General features: G+C 42.0%; 1 protein-coding gene across 1 annotated transcript; it reads right to left on the bottom strand.

Moving 5' to 3' along the window:
- Window positions 1-66: 66 nt before the first annotated feature.
- LOC124632385 (low-density lipoprotein receptor-related protein 6) lies at window positions 67-20,149 on the bottom strand. The gene is made up of 23 exons (XM_047167206.1): window positions 19,849-20,149; window positions 18,991-19,214; window positions 18,455-18,645; window positions 17,953-18,243; window positions 17,255-17,439; window positions 16,528-16,757; window positions 15,896-16,066; window positions 15,295-15,528; window positions 14,903-15,044; window positions 14,494-14,658; window positions 13,779-13,926; window positions 13,322-13,449; window positions 12,874-13,027; window positions 12,151-12,425; window positions 11,068-11,292; window positions 10,356-10,494; window positions 9,825-10,100; window positions 9,301-9,483; window positions 7,586-7,754; window positions 6,807-6,973; window positions 4,194-4,352; window positions 3,236-3,592; window positions 67-2,772 (listed from the first exon to the last, which is right to left on the bottom strand). The coding sequence occupies exons 1-23, from the start codon at window positions 19,937-19,939 to the stop codon at window positions 2,541-2,543; spliced, it is 4,536 nt and encodes a 1,511-aa protein (XP_047023162.1). The 5' UTR covers window positions 19,940-20,149; the 3' UTR covers window positions 67-2,540.
- Window positions 20,150-20,403: the final 254 nt, after the last annotated feature.

Raw genomic sequence — 20,403 nt, 5'->3', positions numbered from 1 at the left:
TCATGGATTGAACTTACTTGTATAGTCTGTAGTTAAGGTCAGCGATCGAGAATGGAAAACAAGTTGTAACAGGTACAAAAGTTTATTACAAAAATCTCACAATCAGTCAGTTTTAGATTTAGGTAATAATAAGTATCGAAATAAAATTAACTTATCATCTACCTAAGCTTTTTACATAAAATTATATAAATGCAAATATAAATGGCAACTGCAAATAATCACAAATAATTTATTGTTCAGTTGAGGGTGTTTCGCGAGCGTTTACAATGAGTACGTAGTTGGAGAGACATTTAAATACGACATAATAGTGCTTTCACACTAGCGGAGTTATGTCGCATGTAGCAGAACAGAGTCAATTGTTTGTTTTGCACGACGTCTATAAGCAAGACAGTTGGCACCAAGTTCACCGACAGCATAAACGTCAGTTTTCTTAAAGCTACTGTTTACTATGCATTTTCTAATTTTCATAAACAGTGGTTTAAAAAAAAAAATACGTTTATGCTGTCGGTGAATTTGGGCTTTCACTTTCATTGTAAGCGCTTGCCTCTATATCGGTCAATCATAGGTACCATATTAATGCAAACAGAACTATTATAAATCAAACGGGCTACATTTTACGACATTTAAATTATTATCTTTAAAAATAATTAAGACGATCCATAAAGAAATTTTTTAACAAAACAATATTTTTTGTGTATTTTTTTATTCATTTACATGGCTCTAATGAGGAACAGCATATAAACCAGTTAAATTCAAGTTTGGATAGAAGTGTGTAATTTGTCACTTTGTCGTTGCAAGACTTGTAACTTTAATAATAGGTTTTATTTCTTATCAACAAGGTTGAAATTGTAATGGCACTTGACCACTATACGTATAAACACTTTGCACTTTGAGGACAGTTTGGTAATTTTTCTAATAATTTCAACTAAGTTCAATAACGACTAAAGCCGAGATAAACCAATGTCAGTTAGTGTGTCTCTGTCAGTTCTGGGGAGAGACAACGATATTAGGAAACAACTGGTTTGAGGTTCAGTTTTCTCGGCGTTAACTTATACCTAATTTACACTACTCGCAAAATTACTCGACGAAGTACTAAAGTTGGACGAAGTAAGACGAAGACACTGTACTACATTTGAGTAGGTATTTTAACTAAACGATTAAATAAAAAGATATGACTTTTCACATAATTCACATTAAACAAATATGTTAACTACTGCTTAAAACGATGATTTAATTAAGTTTTTGTCATTATTGTACTTACATTGATTTTTTTACTAACTTTTTAACAAAAAGTCATAACAAAATGGTTTACCTTTAGTTTAGTGCATTCTCAAATGCAGTATAGATTGTATAGACACTTGATCAACAACGTGATGTCGTTTGAAGCAAGGTAAAGTTGAACGAAGTAAGACGAAGTGCCTTCTCACTTCGGTTGACTTCGCGAGTAGTGTAAAGAAGACATGACGAAGATAACAACGAACGTACAGTAGGTACACTGTTGCCTACAAATAGTTATTTATATGTAAGTTACATTTAATAAAAAAACTTGCAATATTTTATTTACAACATAAAGAGAAACACATAAAAATCAATGTTTTAAGCAAATAAAACAGTTTTGGATTATATGTGAAATGATGCATGTATGCATTATGTGCGGCTCATTTTTTTTTTGTAAATGACATTTGAAACAATATTTACAAGGTTTTTTACGTGTTTCTCCTCGACTTATAATATTTTATACTATTTACAAATAATAGAGATTTTATTCTTATAACGATTATGAGGCACGAACAGTGAAATAGCACCAATTAGTTATTCCACACGCTTATTAATAACAAAATATCCAGATCTGTGTCAAGTAATTTTGTGCTTGTTCTAGTTTTTGCGCGAATATTTCTTATGTTTTATATTTATTGGACTAGAGGACTGAATCAGTGATTAGCGCACTGATTTTTATAGACGCATATCTGGTTCGATTGATAAATTATTATATTGAACTAGTGTAGTAGTTTGCATTACGGGGCGAGTGACGTATAACTGGGTAAAAAGGCGTTGCTGGGTACAAGATTGACTTGGCAGAATTCGGATTCCTTGTCTAATCAAATCAATCCGTTGAAAATTGGTCTTGATTGATTTATTTTGAAAAAAAAGGAGGGTTCTAAAGAAGGCGCATGGGGCTGGAGCTAGAAACGTTCCTCGTCCCCCGAACACCCGCATATTGTCACGCTAATTTCTTAGATTTTGCATTATTTCTGCTAATCATTTTGTTCGCCATGAGTCAGTGCCGGATTTATATTTTTAATGAGTGTAGGCTACTTATTTCTGCCGCCCCATGTACAAATCTTAATTTTCGATTTGTAGTAAATTCGGGGACCTTTTTTTTAGGGCTGAACTATGTAAGGGCTATTTTAGGGCTGATTTTTATATTCTAAAATCTGCCGCCCTTAGGCCGCGGCCTATTCATAAATCCAGGTCTGCAATGAGTATAGCTAACTATTCGGTTCGGGATTTGTGCATAGTCGGCAGTTGCAATATTAACACTAGTGTCGCGTGGGCGCGGGGGAGGGGGGCGGCGCCCGGGCGGCGGGCTCGGGCTCGGACTCGCAGGCGTCGGTGGAGGCGGGCGTGGGGGGCGGGGGGCGGTTGCTGGCGCGGTAGTGGCGGTAGGCGCGGCGCCGCGGGGCCGCGGAGCCGCCGTCGCTGCCGGTGGCGGGGCTGGGCGGCGGGTTCGCTGTCGGGCGCGGATACCACGCACAAGCGCTTTCCAGTGTGCTGCAAAGAAATAAACAGGTCATCAACATCATCATCCTCCGAGCCTTTTCCCAATCATGTTGGGGTCGGCTTCCAGTAACTGTACAGGATATGACCCGATATTGGATGCTGATATTGCAAACTTACAGCTAGTTTCTTCATCAAAAGTAAAAGTAACGGTCAAATTCGTTTTTTCAAAGCTTAAGTAACAACAAAACTCATAGATAAAAACGTGAAGAAGTTTAGCTTACATAAAGAACCAGTTTTCCGGTACAGACAAATTTCAAAGTACCGGTACAATATTGACTTACATAAAGAAACAAGTGAATCTGTCCTTATTGACAAGTTTCAACCTGTTTATTTATGAAAAAGTGAATAGATTACACACCATATACCCACCTGCGCCGAACCCTTGCTGATTTGTCTGTACCGGAAACCTGTTTCTTCATGTAGATAAGCACTCTTAGTCAGAATGTATACTCACTCAGTATAAGTAGCCGTAAGCGCCGGTAACGCAGGCGTTTCAGGGTACAGCCTCTTGAGCGGGACAAGCGCTCTAGCAGCAGGGGGCACTGCTGCAGGGGCGGGGCGAGCGCGAGTGGGCGGGGCCCGGGCCGCACGACGCACTCGGCGCAGCGCCGCCCACGCCCCGCCCAACCCTCCGGCCGCCCCAGCTATACACCCACATACGACAAAAGCGTTGGAACGTCTTGTAGTTTGCGCAGTCTGTTCTTTGGCGCCAGCGAAGCCGCATGTAGCGGGAGCCTCGTCGGACCCGTCCTCGCAGTGTTGGTGGCCGTCGCATAGGAGACGGGGAGCTAAGCACAGGTGTTCGTCACATCTGCGAATTAAAAACATATGTACTTTTAGATTTTTATATAAAATCAATTGTTTGATAAAAAAATTATAAATAATTTTCAGAATATATTTAGTGCTTCAGCACTTGCCACGCAATTTCACCTCCACCTAAAAGTTGACTGGTAGAGAACGCCTAAATCGCTAAGTCCGGCCTTGTACTTTGTTTTTATTTTTTGCAAAGTGTATGGAAAGAGTATATATTTTTTTCACAATATAAATAGAACAATAAAAAAATTGAGACTTTTATAATATTCATACGTAGGCTCAACATATTGGTATAAATCTTTGAGAATAATAATTAAAACGTTACTCTGAAGATTCCTTTTTACAGGGGCGTGGAAATTCAATCTGTGTAATCGTGGGTGAGGTACTTGAATAAATAAATAAATATCGCGACACCTTCAAACATAGTACTTCACTTGTACATGCTATACAGAATTGCGGCGTCCGGATATTTTGTTGAATGTTGCCAAGATAATTAGTAATTCAGAAATCAACTCGTGAGGTAAAGAATGCTCGTTAATAAATAGATGGGGGATTTAAGTTATCTTGCAACATTGACTTCCCTATACAACGTGACATACCGGAATGCGTCCGGCAGCGGCGCCCGCTCGCAGTAGGCGCCGGCGGCGCAGGCGCCGAGCGCGGCGGCGCAGGCGCCGTCGGCGCAGCGCAGGCCGCCCGCGCACGCGCCGCACGACGCCTCGTCCGCGCCGTTCTCGCAGTCCTTCTGCCCGTCACATCTGTGGGATAGCTACATGTTAAACTCATACTCAAAAACATTTGTTCAATTTTAAACTGATAAATTATTTTTTTTGAAAAGACAGCCTCGAGAAAGAGCACCCTTCACCACTTTTTGTCTGTTTTTGCTGGGAAGAAGAAATGGCCGAAGTGGTGTTTAGAAGCCTACTTACATAATATTAGATATCAACTAGCGACCTGCTCCGGTTTCGCATGGGGTAATAGTATTTCTCCACTATTTAATGTATGCTATTATATATATAAAACTAACTCTTTAATCACTATCTATTTAAAAAAAAAACGCATAACAAAACAAATGGCTTACGTAGTTTTGAAGAGTCGTGGTGGCCTAGTGGATAAAGAGCCAACTCTCAAGTATGAAGACGTGGGTTCGATTCCAGGTCAGGCAAGTACCAATACGACTCTTTTAAGTTTGTACCTATGTACTTTTTAAGTATTTTTAGACACTAATGACTGTGTTTCAGTTGGCACGTTAAACTGTAGGTCTCGGCTGTCATTGAACATCCACGATATTCGTTTCGGGTAGTCAGAAGTCAGTAAGTCTGACATCACTTTAGCCTATCTAATCTCTCCGACCCAATACGGGTTATAAAATATTGATACTCAGTCGCATCTGGTTAGAATAGAAGTTGACCCCGGTAAAAAAAGGCTCGGGAGATGATGAAGCTTATATGTCCCAAGCTTCGTAAAACTTATTTTTTTTAACGACGTCAAAAAAAATAAATGTAAATAACCCGCTGCGGGTTAGCAGCGATGAGGGAGTGTCAGACTCTTACTAACTAAAAATCGTCGTGTGCTGTCGTAGGTCTTTTATGTATCAGGGCCGCGGTAACTCTTTCGAACAATCCTGCAGCCCCGAGCTTCGTGGCACTTACCTCCAGTGCATGGGTATACAGCGCGGGTCGGGCGCGGCGGCGTCGCACGGGAAGCGCTGCGGCTGACACGCCGGCAAGCCTTATGCCCCAAGCTTCGTCCTTACCTCCAGTGCATGGGTATACAGCGCGGGTCGGGCGCGGCGGCGTCGCACGGGAAGCGCTGCGGCTGACACGCCGGCAAGCCTTATGCCCCAAGCTTCGTCCTTACCTCCAGTGCATGGGTATACAGCGCGGGTCGGGCGCGGCGGCGTCGCACGGGAAGCGCTGCGGCTGACACGCCGGCAAGCCTTATGCCCCAAGCTTCGTCCTTACCTCCAGTGCATGGGTATACAGCGCGGGTCGGGCGCGGCGGCGTCGCACGGGAAGCGCTGCGGCTGACACGCCGGCAAGCCTTATGCCCCAAGCTTCGTCCTTACCTCCAGTGCATGGGTATACAGCGCGGGTCGGGCGCGGCGGCGTCGCACGGGAAGCGCTGCGGCTGACACGCCGGCAAGCCTTATGCCCCAAGCTTCGTCCTTACCTCCAGTGCATGGGTATACAGCGCGGGTCGGGCGCGGCGGCGTCGCACGGGAAGCGCTGCGGCTGACACGCCGGCAAGCCTTATGCCCCAAGCTTCGTCCTTACCTCCAGTGCATGGGTATACAGCGCGGGTCGGGCGCGGCGGCGTCGCACGGGAAGCGCTGCGGCTGACACGCCGGCAAGCCTTATGCCCCAAGCTTCGTCCTTACCTCCAGTGCATGGGTATACAGCGCGGGTCGGGCGCGGCGGCGTCGCACGGGAAGCGCTGCGGCTGACACGCCGGCAAGCCTTATGCCCCAAGCTTCGTCCTTACCTCCAGTGCATGGGTATACAGCGCGGGTCGGGCGCGGCGGCGTCGCACGGGAAGCGCTGCGGCTGACACGCCGGCAAGCCTTATGCCCCAAGCTTCGTCCTTACCTCCAGTGCATGGGTATACAGCGCGGGTCGGGCGCGGCGGCGTCGCACGGGAAGCGCTGCGGCTGACACGCCGGCAAGCCTTATGCCCCAAGCTTCGTCCTTACCTCCAGTGCATGGGTATACAGCGCGGGTCGGGCGCGGCGGCGTCGCACGGGAAGCGCTGCGGCTGACACGCCGGCAAGCCTTATGCCCCAAGCTTCGTCCTTACCTCCAGTGCATGGGTATACAGCGCGGGTCGGGCGCGGCGGCGTCGCACGGGAAGCGCTGCGGCTGACACGCCGGCAAGCCTTATGCCCCAAGCTTCGTCCTTACCTCCAGTGCATGGGTATACAGCGCGGGTCGGGCGCGGCGGCGTCGCACGGGAAGCGCTGCGGCTGACACGCCGGCAAGCCTTATGCCCCAAGCTTCGTCCTTACCTCCAGTGCATGGGTATACAGCGCGGGTCGGGCGCGGCGGCGTCGCACGGGAAGCGCTGCGGCTGACACGCCGGCAAGCCTTATGCCCCAAGCTTCGTCCTTACCTCCAGTGCATGGGTATACAGCGCGGGTCGGGCGCGGCGGCGTCGCACGGGAAGCGCTGCGGCTGACACGCCGGCAAGCCTTATGCCCCAAGCTTCGTCCTTACCTCCAGTGCATGGGTATACAGCGCGGGTCGGGCGCGGCGGCGTCGCACGGGAAGCGCTGCGGGCGGCAGGCGCGCGCGCCGCAGCGCACGCAGCCGCACGCGCCGCCCGCGCCGCACGCCGCCGCGCCGCACGTGCCGCCCAGCCAGCACGGGTGAGAGCGGGCCACCTGGGGTAACACATTATTATTATCAAATAATTTATTTTGGAACCATAACGCATACCATTCATACCAAGAAGAACTTTTATGTAGATATTAAATGGAAGATTTTCTTTTTGAGAATTAAAAAAAAATTGTTACCAAAAAAGTTATAGATGGCGTTGTAGCTACTACGTGAGTGTACCTTTGCCAAATAAGAAAAATATTGCACCCAGCCCTTTGAGCCTAGACCCAAGAAATTAATATTTCTGGAAAAAATGATGTTAAAATCTCTCGGGACATTCGGATAATAATCTTATTGACTTCTTGTCTCCTTTTATTGTATTTTGTATTCCCTATTTTTATTTTCTTAATTTTCGATACCAAAAACCTTATACGATACCGTTATACGACCTGAAAATTATATGAGGTGGATAATTCTATTCTATTTTTATTCATGGCAATCCGTGTCGATGTTACTGTCGACGATTCTGCCAATGACAAGTGATATGCAAGATATGACGTTCGGTTCCTTGCATTCATATACCTAAGTCAGCGCCATCTAATCATCAGCCAGGAAAAAGAAATCCCAAATCCCTCATTTTGTTGAGCGTAAATACAATAGTATGTTGTAAGACGTACCCTATGTACGGCGACGGCAGCGACGAGCCTGGCGACGTGCGGCACGGGCAGCGCGGGCGAGTCGCGACGCGCGAGTGCGAGGCGCATGGCGCCGCCCGAGCCCGAGAACCACGCGCCGCCGCCCCACACCGCCAGCGCCGTCGCGTAGCCGCCCTGCCACACCACGCGTCTGGAACACACACAAATGTTTTTATTTCAGATAGGCCTTTGCAGGCAACAATGAAACGTCACTCTAGTAACGAGAGTCTAGTTGCACAGTTACGAAAAGTTGGTCTCATGGAGCATTTGTAATTAAAATCTATGCGGATTGAAGCTAAAGCCAACGATTAACTTGTGATTTGAATTTGACCTTTAAGGTATCGTCACTATAAAAACCAATGGCGGGGTGCCAACGAGCTTGCAACTACTACACAACAGCTGCGCCGGCGCCGTACCATGCCTTTTCTTAATACAGTGACAAGCAAAACGGCAAAAAATAATGACAGATCACTTTCGTTTTTTAAGTGGAAAACAAATCAACAACGGCGGTGCGTATATTTATGAAATAATATTCGTATTCCTACAGATTTGCTGAAACAACACACATTAACTTTACAGCGATTTTCTAGTATATAACACATAACTTACTTGTTAGTGCCGTCCAGGTCGACAGCATGTATCTGCCGGTTGACGGCCCAGTACACAGTGCCGGAGCCGTGGTCGATAGCGAGTGACGTCACGTTGGTGGCCGGCGCTAGAACCTAGCATATAACACATAACTCACTTGTTAGTGCCGTCCAGGTCGACAGCATGTATCTGCCGGTTGACGGCCCAGTACACAGTGCCGGAGCCGTGGTCGATAGCGAGTGACGTCACGTTGGTGGCCGGCGCTAGAACCTAGCATATAACACATAACTCACTTGTTAGTGCCGTCCAGGTCGACAGCATGTATCTGCCGGTTGACGGCCCAGTACACAGTGCCGGAGCCGTGGTCGATAGCGAGTGACGTCACGTTGGTGGCCGGCGCTAGAACCTAGCATATAACACATAACTCACTTGTTAGTGCCGTCCAGGTCGACAGCATGTATCTGCCGGTTGACGGCCCAGTACACAGTGCCGGAGCCGTGGTCGATAGCGAGTGACGTCACGTTGGTGGCCGGCGCTAGAACCTAGCATATAACACATAACTCACTTGTTAGTGCCGTCCAGGTCGACAGCATGTATCTGCCGGTTGACGGCCCAGTACACAGTGCCGGAGCCGTGGTCGATAGCGAGTGACGTCACGTTGGTGGCCGGCGCTAGAACCTAGCATATAACACATAACTCACTTGTTAGTGCCGTCCAGGTCGACAGCATGTATCTGCCGGTTGACGGCCCAGTACACAGTGCCGGAGCCGTGGTCGATAGCGAGTGACGTCACGTTGGTGGCCGGCGCTAGAACCTAGCATATAACACATAACTTACTTGTTAGTGCCGTCCAGGTCGACAGCATGTATCTGCCGGTTGACGGCCCAGTACACAGTGCCGGAGCCGTGGTCGATAGCGAGTGACGTCACGTTGGTGGCCGGCGCTAGAACCTAGCATATAACACATAACTCACTTGTTAGTGCCGTCCAGGTCGACAGCATGTATCTGCCGGTTGACGGCCCAGTACACAGTGCCGGAGCCGTGGTCGATAGCGAGTGACGTCACGTTGGTGGCCGGCGCTAGAACCTAGCATATAACACATAACTCACTTGTTAGTGCCGTCCAGGTCGACAGCATGTATCTGCCGGTTGACGGCCCAGTACACAGTGCCGGAGCCGTGGTCGATAGCGAGTGACGTCACGTTGGTGGCCCGCGCTAGCTCTATACGCGCGGTGCCGTCTACGTTTGCGCGGGTTATCACACCGAGGCCCGCGTCGTTCCATATTAGGAATCTAGAATGAAAAACGATTTAGAAAAATTGGTTTTTATATTGATGATCTTTTAATTTCGATGAGATTTCCATAATTGCGTTTGCGAAAATTTTCAATACATTTATACATTTATAACGGCATTTGGAAGAAAAGTGTGAATGGGTTACAATTTTTTTTGTGCCTACCACATGCAAACATAGCTAAATGTGAATCGGGAAACATTTCAGTACAGGGATGGCTATTTTTTTAATGCAAATGGGTATAATCGTTCTCTTGACAGCAAGTGTTATTTGATAGTTTATACATACACTTACAAAACTTTGCCCCCTACCCCAGTAGTTTACATTAAAAAAAAAACTCACCTCTTAGTCTGATGAAAAGCCAAGTATCTAGGCATCATATTATCGCCTCTCAATATTACACCAACCGACGAGTTACTATCAATTGAAGTCGCGTTAATAGAGTCTGTATCCGCACAGGTCCAATATAGGGCCCTTCCCAAGACATCGAGGACCATATGAAAGGGTCTGCTTAACCCTGAGACTATGGTGGTTGAGTCTGTGATGGCTGAGGTCACGGAGTATGAGATTGGGACCCTTCGGATTGCGTGGGAGTCGTCGTCCATCCAGTATAGGTGTCTGCGGAGAAAGGAATATTGTGCAAAATTGACAGAATGGAGGGATTTTCAAGTCTTTTTTTCCAATATTCTAGTTCAAGTTCTAATTGAGCTTTATATGGACTTATCGAAATAAATAAGTCTGTGCAATTCTTCGAATACTTCGTTAACAAGTTATTTAATATGTACATTTTACAGGTTTAAAATTGATTTAGAAAAAAAAGTTATTAAAAACATAAAGTTAATATCATGTACAACTGAAATAATATGTACTTACTTGTTGACAGGATCATACTCAATAGCTTTAACGTTCTTCAACCCGGTGAGTGGTATGTACGCATCGCTACATTCGCCATTGGCGACCACTATGCGTCCTATTGCGTTCTTCTGGGCAAATAGCAGAAATTCTTCCGGTTCTGTAAAAGGAGGTAGTTGAAAGGAGTGACTTCTACTGACGAAAATTAATCTTAGTTTCTTCTAGAGCCATTTGTGTACCATGGCGGCGATTTCGCAGCCCTACTTCACATTGGCCCTAAATATTTTACAAAAGACCGACACAGCATACCCCCTTTTCTACAGGGGCAGGCACAGGTGAGAACACTTTCACTACTCACCAGTGCAAGTCTCATTATCGCTGTGCAGCCTATAGTGCGCGGGACAGGCACACACGTACTCCCTGGGCGCGGGCAGGCACAGGTGTGCACAGCCGCCGTTGTCGCCGAACACTTTCACTACTCACCAGTGCAAGTCTCATTATCGCTGTGCAGCCTATAGTGCGCGGGACAGGCACACACGTACTCCCTGGGCGCGGGCAGGCACAGGTGTGCACAGCCGCCGTTGTCGCCGAACACTTTCACTACTCACCAGTGCAAGTCTCATTATCGCTGTGCAGCCTATAGTGCGCGGGACAGGCACACACGTACTCCCTGGGCGCGGGCAGGCACAGGTGTGCACAGCCGCCGTTGTCGCCGAACACTTTCACTACTCACCAGTGCAAGTCTCATTATCGCTGTGCAGCCTATAGTGCGCGGGACAGGCACACACGTACTCCCTGGGCGCGGGCAGGCACAGGTGTGCACAGCCGCCGTTGTCGGCCGCGCACTGCCCGCCCGACCGGCCGCGACCGAACACTTTTACTTCGGATATGTATTCCAGACCAGTTTGGATGATTTTGCGGTTCTCGCCTGTTAGTTTTGTTGCTGATTCTACTATGCCTGGAGAGAAATAATAATGTAGGTAAGAAAATCTAGCAAGCAGCAAGTTAGGATTTACAAATAATGTAAAAGAGCCACATAGCACATGTGCGAGGTATCGAATGGCTGACTTCAAGAGGCAAAGATATATGATGAGACCTGTGGGATTTGGTTCCTTTTCCAACAGTAACGTATGATATATCATTAGAAAGGTATCTACGTGAAGAATCATAAAAACGATGGGGCTTTCCTCAATTCACTAATAAATCACTTCTGCGCAGGTGAAGGTCAGCGCTTAAGATTCGTGCCGATGATTATAATATGTGTTATGTTAACATCATCTGAGAATTTTCAGTTACCTAATGTGTTCCAAGGTCGTTTTGGTCTCCTGATTTTTCAACCTCAATGATAAGACTGATGCTGCATGGTAATATGGTGGACGTTAATAATACAACACACGTCACTTTACCAGCTTTTATTAAATACAGTTGGATTTAAGGACAACATCTATGTTGATGATTTATTAACGTTCCATATTCTATTCATCGATGTCACGCGAAAAGGACAAGGATTTGGGAATAGTCGTCATAGTGAACATTTTTTGCCTTGCCAAGACCTACGCAATGGCACTATAATCAACCCAGTTGGAAAGGGTACCAAAATGCCCATCGTCCTTTTATAAATAGAAAGAAAACTTTGATGTTGTTGTAAATATTTCTCTGTTAACACAAGATTAAATCGAAAACCTTAGTGCATAGTATACCAATCAGGTCTTAATCGATATATCCATGACTACTATATAATTTATACATATAATAAATAACACAGTAAAAGTATCACAGTCGTCTTTACAGTTAAATATAGTTTTAAAAAACTTACCAGTATTCCAATCACCCCAATAAACCTTATCATTATGTATGGTCAGCGTGTAAGGCATAGACACGTTACTGATGAGAACTTTCCTCCCCGTTCCGTTCAGGAATGCGAACTCTATGGCGGGCGGGTCTAGAGCTGCCCAGTAGATGGCTTTGCGTTCATAGTCTATGGCTATGGAGTGCACTTTGCCGACTTGCTCGAAGAGGGTGGAGGGGGATGAGCCGTCCATGCCGGCTCGTTTGATTGTCTTTGAGCCTAGTTCGGACCAGTACATGTAGCTGGAACAATGGAAGTTGAGTAGTGCTAGGGGAAAACTTTATTTTTACTTGTTAAACAGTAGCTCTGTTAAGCCGAGTTTAGAGTGACCATAGATGATATGAAAAGGAAGGGACTGAGTGTCAGTATGACGAGTGACAGGGGAAAATGGAAGAAAATGACATATTGCGCCGACCCCAAGTAAAATTTGGGAACAGGGCACACAGAAGGGTGACCATGATTTTTTTATAAACAAAATGATGGCCTAATTCATGCTATAAATATACATACATAACAAGGCAAGATTTAAATAATAATTAATTAAAAATGGACAATGTTATTTACGGTATGATTTCTTAAGCATACCAAGTAACACAGACTGTAATGAAACAGTTATGAAATCACTATTTATCAGGTGTAAATAATGTAAATCGGTAAAGCAGAAACCCCTGATTACTGGCTACGACTTACCCTTTATTAGGATCCAAGGCAATGCTCTTAGGTTTCTTAAGGCCCTGCCACACTAGCGCTCTTCGACTAGATCCGTCAAGACGAGCCACCTCAATGCGCTGTGTTGCTGTGTCTGTCCAGTAGATGTTCTGTCCTGACCAGTCTATTGCTATACCTGTGGTGGAAATAATAAAAGATAATTAAGCATATACAGATGAATGTATTGTTAGAATAATCGGCTATGAAAGCAAGAAGAAGACTCATCATCCGTACGAATGAGCATAGTAAATTATAATATTTTAGTCACACAGTGTACATATATTTTAGTCAAATTAAAATGAATCCTATTTTGTTAGGTATGACGTTCTTTCAGGTATGACTTAAAATGACTTGCATGCCCCATCTTTTTGATCGAATATAGTCGTAAAATTTGGAAAAAATCAGATCAACATAACAACTACCAACTTACCTTCAACTAATCCCATCCATTCGAGTACTTTCTCCATGTTAGATCCATTTATAGAGCAGCGGTTGATAGTCTTCGTTTTAGCGTCCGACCAGTAAAGCTTATTACCGGCTACGTGAATGGCCAATGCGCTAAAAGTATATTAACATAGTTGTAAACTTAATTCTTCTCCATGTAATCGGTATAAATAACTAAATCATTTTTTAAAATTAGAAATTGTTTATCATATTAACAGATTACGGAACTTTTTTTACAAAAGTGAGACATTCTGTAAGTTAATTCTAACCACAAAATTACGCTTAAAATATTAATTTTCTTGTCTCTGAAATATCCATCAATCAAATTGCCCATTGTGTCACCGACTTTAAAATCGTTAGTTTCTTGTTGTTGTTTTTTAATTGGTGTACATTATGAGTATATCTATCTATCTATCAATGTAATATACTGCCACTGCACTTACCTGACTTCTTTTAAATCTTTCAGTGGTAGAACAGCGACGTCATTTCCTTCGTTCTCAATACTAATATGTCCAATAACATTCTTACGACTGTACACTAGGAAAGCTTCGGGTTGCACGCACGTTTTCTTGTCTTTACTAAGTTCGAAACCTATGGAAAAATTTGAAGATATTAGTGTCTTTTACATGATTGCATAATTTTTTAGGGTTCCGTACCCAAAGGGTAAAACGGAACCCTATTGTTTTCGCTCCTCTGTCGGTCCGTTCGTCCGTCCGTCTGTCACCAGGCTGTATCTCATAAACCGTGATAGTTAGAGAGTTGAAATTTTCAAAAATGATGTATTTCTTTTGCCGCTATAACAACAAATACTGAAAACTAGAATATAATAAAAATTTTGGGGGGTCCCATACAACAAACGAGATTTTTTTGCCCGATATTGCACGAGTCCGACTCGCGCTTGGCCGGTTTTTCTTAAAAATACTGAACAAAAGCGTATATTATAGGAAAAATATACCCGAACAAGTGTAATTAGGTAGCCATTGCAGAAAAATCTTTTGCGCAAAAAAAGCGCAACTCTTTGCGCAAAAGAATATATTTTGCGCAAACTATAAATACTTTCTGTTAAGAAAGAAAGAAAAAAAAATTTGCATAAAACATAGGTGGTACATACCTACCAGTTTTTATTACTAACTGACTAAACGATATACAATAACTTACCGAGAGGACAGCTACAGACATATCGTTCAGGAGTGTTTAGACATAAATGTGAACATCCTCCGTTGTTATCAGCGCATTGGTTCCAGCCGAGCGGCTCCCCCAGGCGAAACGCTTTCACTCCCATCATGTTAGCCATCTGTTCCACAACGGGCTGACGTTCTAGACCTGAGTATGGAAAATATCGAGTTTTGGTAAGTAGATTATAAAGTGAAAGGTATTGAAATGAATTGTGACAAACTAAACACCATGGAATTAATAAAATTGTGAGATGAAACAAGTAATTCCTAAATAACAAATGTAGGATTTTCTGACAGACTTTAAGGTCTGTTATTACTGCCACTAATGGATTTTTGGGTCAAGTTACGACTAAATGCAAAAATTATACTTACTCAAGAGAGTTATATTTTACCTGTGTTTTTATTGATCCTGTCTAGAGTCCGCTTCTGCATATCCGTCCAGTAGAGATATTCTCCCAGTAACGTGAGACCGAAGATATGTAAGATTTCACTGCTGTGTAGTTCTTTACGCTCTGTACCGTCCATGTTGCACACCTGTTGACGTAAAAATAAATTATGTCTATAGATTTATTTATCTGCATATTTTAAATATTTCTGTTGTAAAAACTACAGCGGTTTCAGTGTTTTCCGGTTACTTGTTAATGTTCAACACATAATGTAGGTAATTTAGCTTCTTCAAATGGCTGGTTATTTCATTAAAGATTCTCTTGCAAATTAGCTCATTTAAATTTATATTTTATGTCGTATCTAGAAAAAAAACGATTACCTACAAAAAATAACTTACCTCAATCTTATGCGTCCTAGCATCGCCCCAATACAGCTTATTCTTGACCGTATCAAGCGCAATACCATTGGGCCACGTTAATTTCTCGTAGACAAGCAACATTCTGCCACTACCGTCCAAGTTAGCACGTTCTATCTTAGGTTTCTTGTCGTTCCAGTCGGACCAGAACATCCAGCCCGCTGTCGGGTGTAATGCTATGGCACGGGGATCGTATAGCTCGTTGTGGACTATTACCTAAAAGAGGGAAGTGAATCGTTATCTAAAAGTCAATTTAGTTAGAAGACAATGTGAGGACTGACCTGTGCCAGTGCTGTCTATGAAGGGAGGGAAAGAAATGTGCCGAATAAAATATGATACCGTTATTATAATGTTTAGTTTAAACCACTATTCTATCAGTTAAAACCTGTAAGGATACAGTGTGAAAGAAAAATTTAAAAGTGGTAAAAATCTGGTTATGAATCATGGTAATTGTCACAATACTTTTTTTGCGCTTTTGTACATGTCACTTTTAAAAAGATCTGGACTAACTTTAGAACAGCTGCTTCTCAGACTAAAATACGATAAACCAAGGTCAGAGAGATATACTTATTTCACAACATACCTTCTTCGAAGTACCATCAAGCCTGGCCACATTGATAGTATCAGTAACCGGATCAGTCCAGTATATATTCCTCGCTAGAGGGTCGATAGCAATACTGTCGGGCACTCCGTTAATGTGAATCACCACTGTTTGCTCGCTACCGTCGAGGCGTGCTCGAGATATTGTCTTTGCCTGTAAGGGAATTGGATTATTGTGTGGTTTTTATTAATGGAAACTATAGGCAAAAGTGATGTATGTGAAGAAGATATTGTTTACTGCAGACTAGGCGTTCAACGCACAAATATGTGTAAGGACTGAAGCCCTATTTTTCACTGCGTAGTGCGAACGCCTAGTCTGTTATTGGCTTAATATGACAAAAACAGGACCCTTCAATCATGACATGGAAAATAACATTGTGAAATCTCTGAGAGCCTACTGAAAGGGTTACTTTGCCATGAAATCATGGTTCATTTAAAACAAAAGCTTTGAAATGTATAACTACTCAAAATCTTGACTTTGATTAGTAAACTCCGAAATAAAATAAAATAAAATGTCATTTATTTCAGGCAAGTTCACCCATATCAGAAACAGATTGGTCACAAAACAAATTATTATTATTCATTAAAAACAATAAAGTATATGTAATAACTTACCAAACTATCAGCCCAATAAATATGTTCGTACTTGGGATCAAAGTCCACCGTGAGGGCTCTCTTCAGGTCTTTAAGAGGTAATGTGTATGGAGTGAAGTCCGGTGAGTCCAGTGATATCTTAGATATAGTGGAGCGCTGTGCTACGATGAGGAGTGACTGTGGACTGTCGTGGCAGGTTGTGTTGCTGTTCTCTTTGAGTTTGGAGCCCGTTGGGCATGCACACTCGTAGCCTGGGAAGATTTTTTTTTATTTTTTTATGTTCAGGAACAGCAAACAGTTACATTATATAAACTTACAAATAATATAACAATGACTTGTTGTGGTCATAATGTAACCCACAATGCTAGCCACAGGTAAACATAAAAATTTAGAGCAGAAAATCTAAAGATAAATGATTAATGATGTTTAATAGTTTGAATTGCAGCGTATATGGAAGATCAAACAGGTACTATATGTAATGATACCCATTTAAAATTACAGTTACCTTACATTAACATCAAATAAGCAATGCTTTACGACAGGCCATTCATGGAAAAAACTGAAGGGATAAAACAGTGTAATTTTTATATTAGTATATATGGAATTTATTATTTGAATCTCAGAACACCATGTTTTTTAAGTGTATAACAAAAGACATTACTTCTATGGGTAGATAGCGGTCATAGACCATGCAACCTTAAAGGAGGTACATTATATGTAACATCTTTTCAACAGGACCGATAATTACCTAGTGGTGTTGGCGCTAACAGGCACAAATGCGAACATCCTCCATTATTCTCCTTGCATGGATAGTCATCCGGGGGCATCAGCTGTCTGCTTCCATCATATACCTTCAAGTCCACAGGCACTGGGTCGGATTTTATCAGCTCTTTCATTGGGCCACTTGTTGCTATATCCCATGTGTGAATTGACCTTAAATAAAAAGAAATGGGGTTTAAGGGCCTTGTATTCCATAAAGTGCAAAATAGTTCAACAAAAAATACATAAATCAAAAAAATAGGTACCTATACAAATATTTTTTACTGAGAGTCCAGGATACAACCGATTAAGAATTGTAATAGTTGACATAATTTATATAATATTAAATATTATAAAGCTGAAGAGTTTGTTTGTTTGAACGCGCTAATCTCAGGAAGAAAAGACTCAGGCTGACTCAGACCTACTGGTCCGATTTGAAAATTTCTTTCAGTGTTAGATAGCCCATTTATCGAGGAAGGCTATAGGTTACTTTTTATCCCGGTACGGGAAGTAGTTCCCACGGGATGCGGGTGAAACCGCTGGCAGAATAATTTATATAATGTAAAAATAATATTTTACCCACACTAAAACAAATATAAATACAATAAAGGGACCCAAGATTCAAAGTAAATTGCTAATGCAAGCATGTATTATTTTACACAGTGTTACATATTACAAGTTACTCACCATGTTTTCCAATCAGTCCAATAAAGCTTGTAGTTAAAAAACGCAAGTGCATATGGATACACAAGGTTCTCTTTAACAACACTCTTTCTCTTCTCTCCGTTAAAATCAATAACATCAACAAAATGTAACTTAGCATCAACCCAGTATATCAGATTATTGTCATAGTCTATTGTGATACCATTGGGCCAGAATATATTTTCTTTGACTATAATTTTACGAGTAGCTGGGTCTCCATTCATTCCTGCTCTTTCGATTTTCGGTACTTCTCCCCAATCTGTCCAGAACATGAGACTAAAACAAACGACAGGTGTTAGTCAGATAAGTAATTACTACTCATTGAATGGCTTTTTCAAGCCTGGTCCACACTGCTTTGTTATTGGCATTTGCACAAATAACTATTTACCAAGATGATTTCAGATAATATCAGAATCTCACACACAAGAGAGATGCCATTATTGGAGAAAAAACAACAAAAAAACTATTAAGTTTTATAATATCTTACCCTTCTTTAGGAACAACAGCGATAGCTCTGGCGAGGTCCACTTCAGACCAGAACAGTACTTTTCTATACCTCTGCTCTATGCTAATAACTTCAATTTTGTTTGTTTCCCCATCTGTCCAATAGATTTTGTCTGTATACCAATCTATTGCTATACCGGTTGGTGTTATTAATCCTTCTGAAACTATTCTAACCTGAAAGTTAAGTTATTGTGTTTACATGTACAGTCTAGTTGGTTAATTATATATTAAGAATTAAAAATATTCAAAAGCTCGTCCACAAAATTAAATGTAAACTAGCTATATGAATCAGTTGCACTAAAATGAGATTGATTCACTTATTTATTTATGACCTTTTAAATTTTTATTAATATTTAATTAAAATTTATAGGCACACAAGATAATTAGTTTGTCCAACTAGTTGACTCTACATAAATTAATTAATAATGACTATACAAATAATGTTCAATGAATTAATATTAATGTCACATATCTTCAAATTAGGAATGAAACAAACATTGTTATTGTTTAACAGTTTACCTTATCCCCTACATGAGTTTCATTATAACTCATACATTGTATCAACTCTGCGGTCTGATCAGACCAGCAGATAAGATCCTTTCTATGAAAGAAGTCCACGGCAGACCCTTGCACCAGGTTCTTAACTATGGTGTCAACTTTGCCGAGTTTTGACGTGTTCACCACTCGGATGTCTGATGCCGTTGAGTATAACAATATTGGGTTGCTTACTACTGCATAGAAACCTGAAAAATTGTAGGAATTTTATTCATTTGTACTACATTTAATGTTTACCATATATCTCTACTGTCTTAATACCTCAGTTTGTATGCTAGCTAGCTGGACAGTAACTATTTCATCAATTTAGATAGTATTTGAGGGGGATTGATTGGAGATCATAGAAGATTATTATCTGAGCATTCTTCCACTATTTAGCTTTAATCCACAGAAATAACTAGTTAAGAAAGTCTAAATGTGTTGTTTTCCAGAAACCTTCATCATGGTTGTCTGTGTAAGCAAAAGCAATATCAAAGGCAAAGCTTAGTAATTAATATATTAAGTATGTATACGCTGCATAATAGTCGTGTAGCAGTAAACTATCCGTTTATCGCGACAATTAATGCTATTATTTCAGACAAGTTGCAATGTTATCATGCAAAATATAAACAAAGTAGATAGGTGGTATTACAGTAAACATTGTCTTGTGTAGATATTATATCGATTAAAGTGTTATTTATTGAAGGAACAAGGAAAATCTGATGGTAGACACGAATTAATTAAGATTCAATAGGTAATGTCAAAAAGTGCACATCTTCAACGATAAGATTGCATTGTACTGCATTTCGATTGTACACTAAATTGTGACGGTTTATGACTTACCTTTTAACTGCAGGAACATTAACAAACAAAACACATTCATAATATTTTGAATTATTTTGTCCGCGTAAAGTATTCTTCGGCGTTTTGTCATAATGAAAACAAATGCATACTAATCGTCCAATCACTCATGTGGTTATTTTCACTATCGCACTCTATTAATTACCAATTAAACTAAATAAGGCACGGTAGAAACTTAGCAGGCAGCATTTTTATATGGTTTTGAGAGTAGGAAACAACTTTTTATTTAGATTTTGGCTAAGGTTAATAATTTCTCAGACAATGAGTTTGAGAGATCAACAAACGCAACAGTGTTACTAGAGTAAAAAAATACAGACATCATGTTTACGGTTGCCAACTTCAAAAATAGAATTTTGTTCCCCAATATTGTCATTCTGAGTTTTGTGATATAAAGAAACCTATAAATTAGATGAAAATAAAAATATAATATGACAAAAAAAACCGACCTATCTTAATTTATTTTCGGTAACATAACATTTTGGACATGTTGGACATGTCGGCGTTGTTTTTGGCTATTCTTTATTGTATTTTTTAGAA

The sequence above is a fragment of the Helicoverpa zea genome, chromosome 8 (assembly GCF_022581195.2).
Source record: "Helicoverpa zea isolate HzStark_Cry1AcR chromosome 8, ilHelZeax1.1, whole genome shotgun sequence".
Classification (NCBI taxonomy): domain Eukaryota; kingdom Metazoa; phylum Arthropoda; class Insecta; order Lepidoptera; family Noctuidae; genus Helicoverpa; species Helicoverpa zea.
The sequence above is the reverse complement of the archived record's forward strand: the minus strand, read 5'-3'. Positions and strand labels throughout refer to the sequence as shown.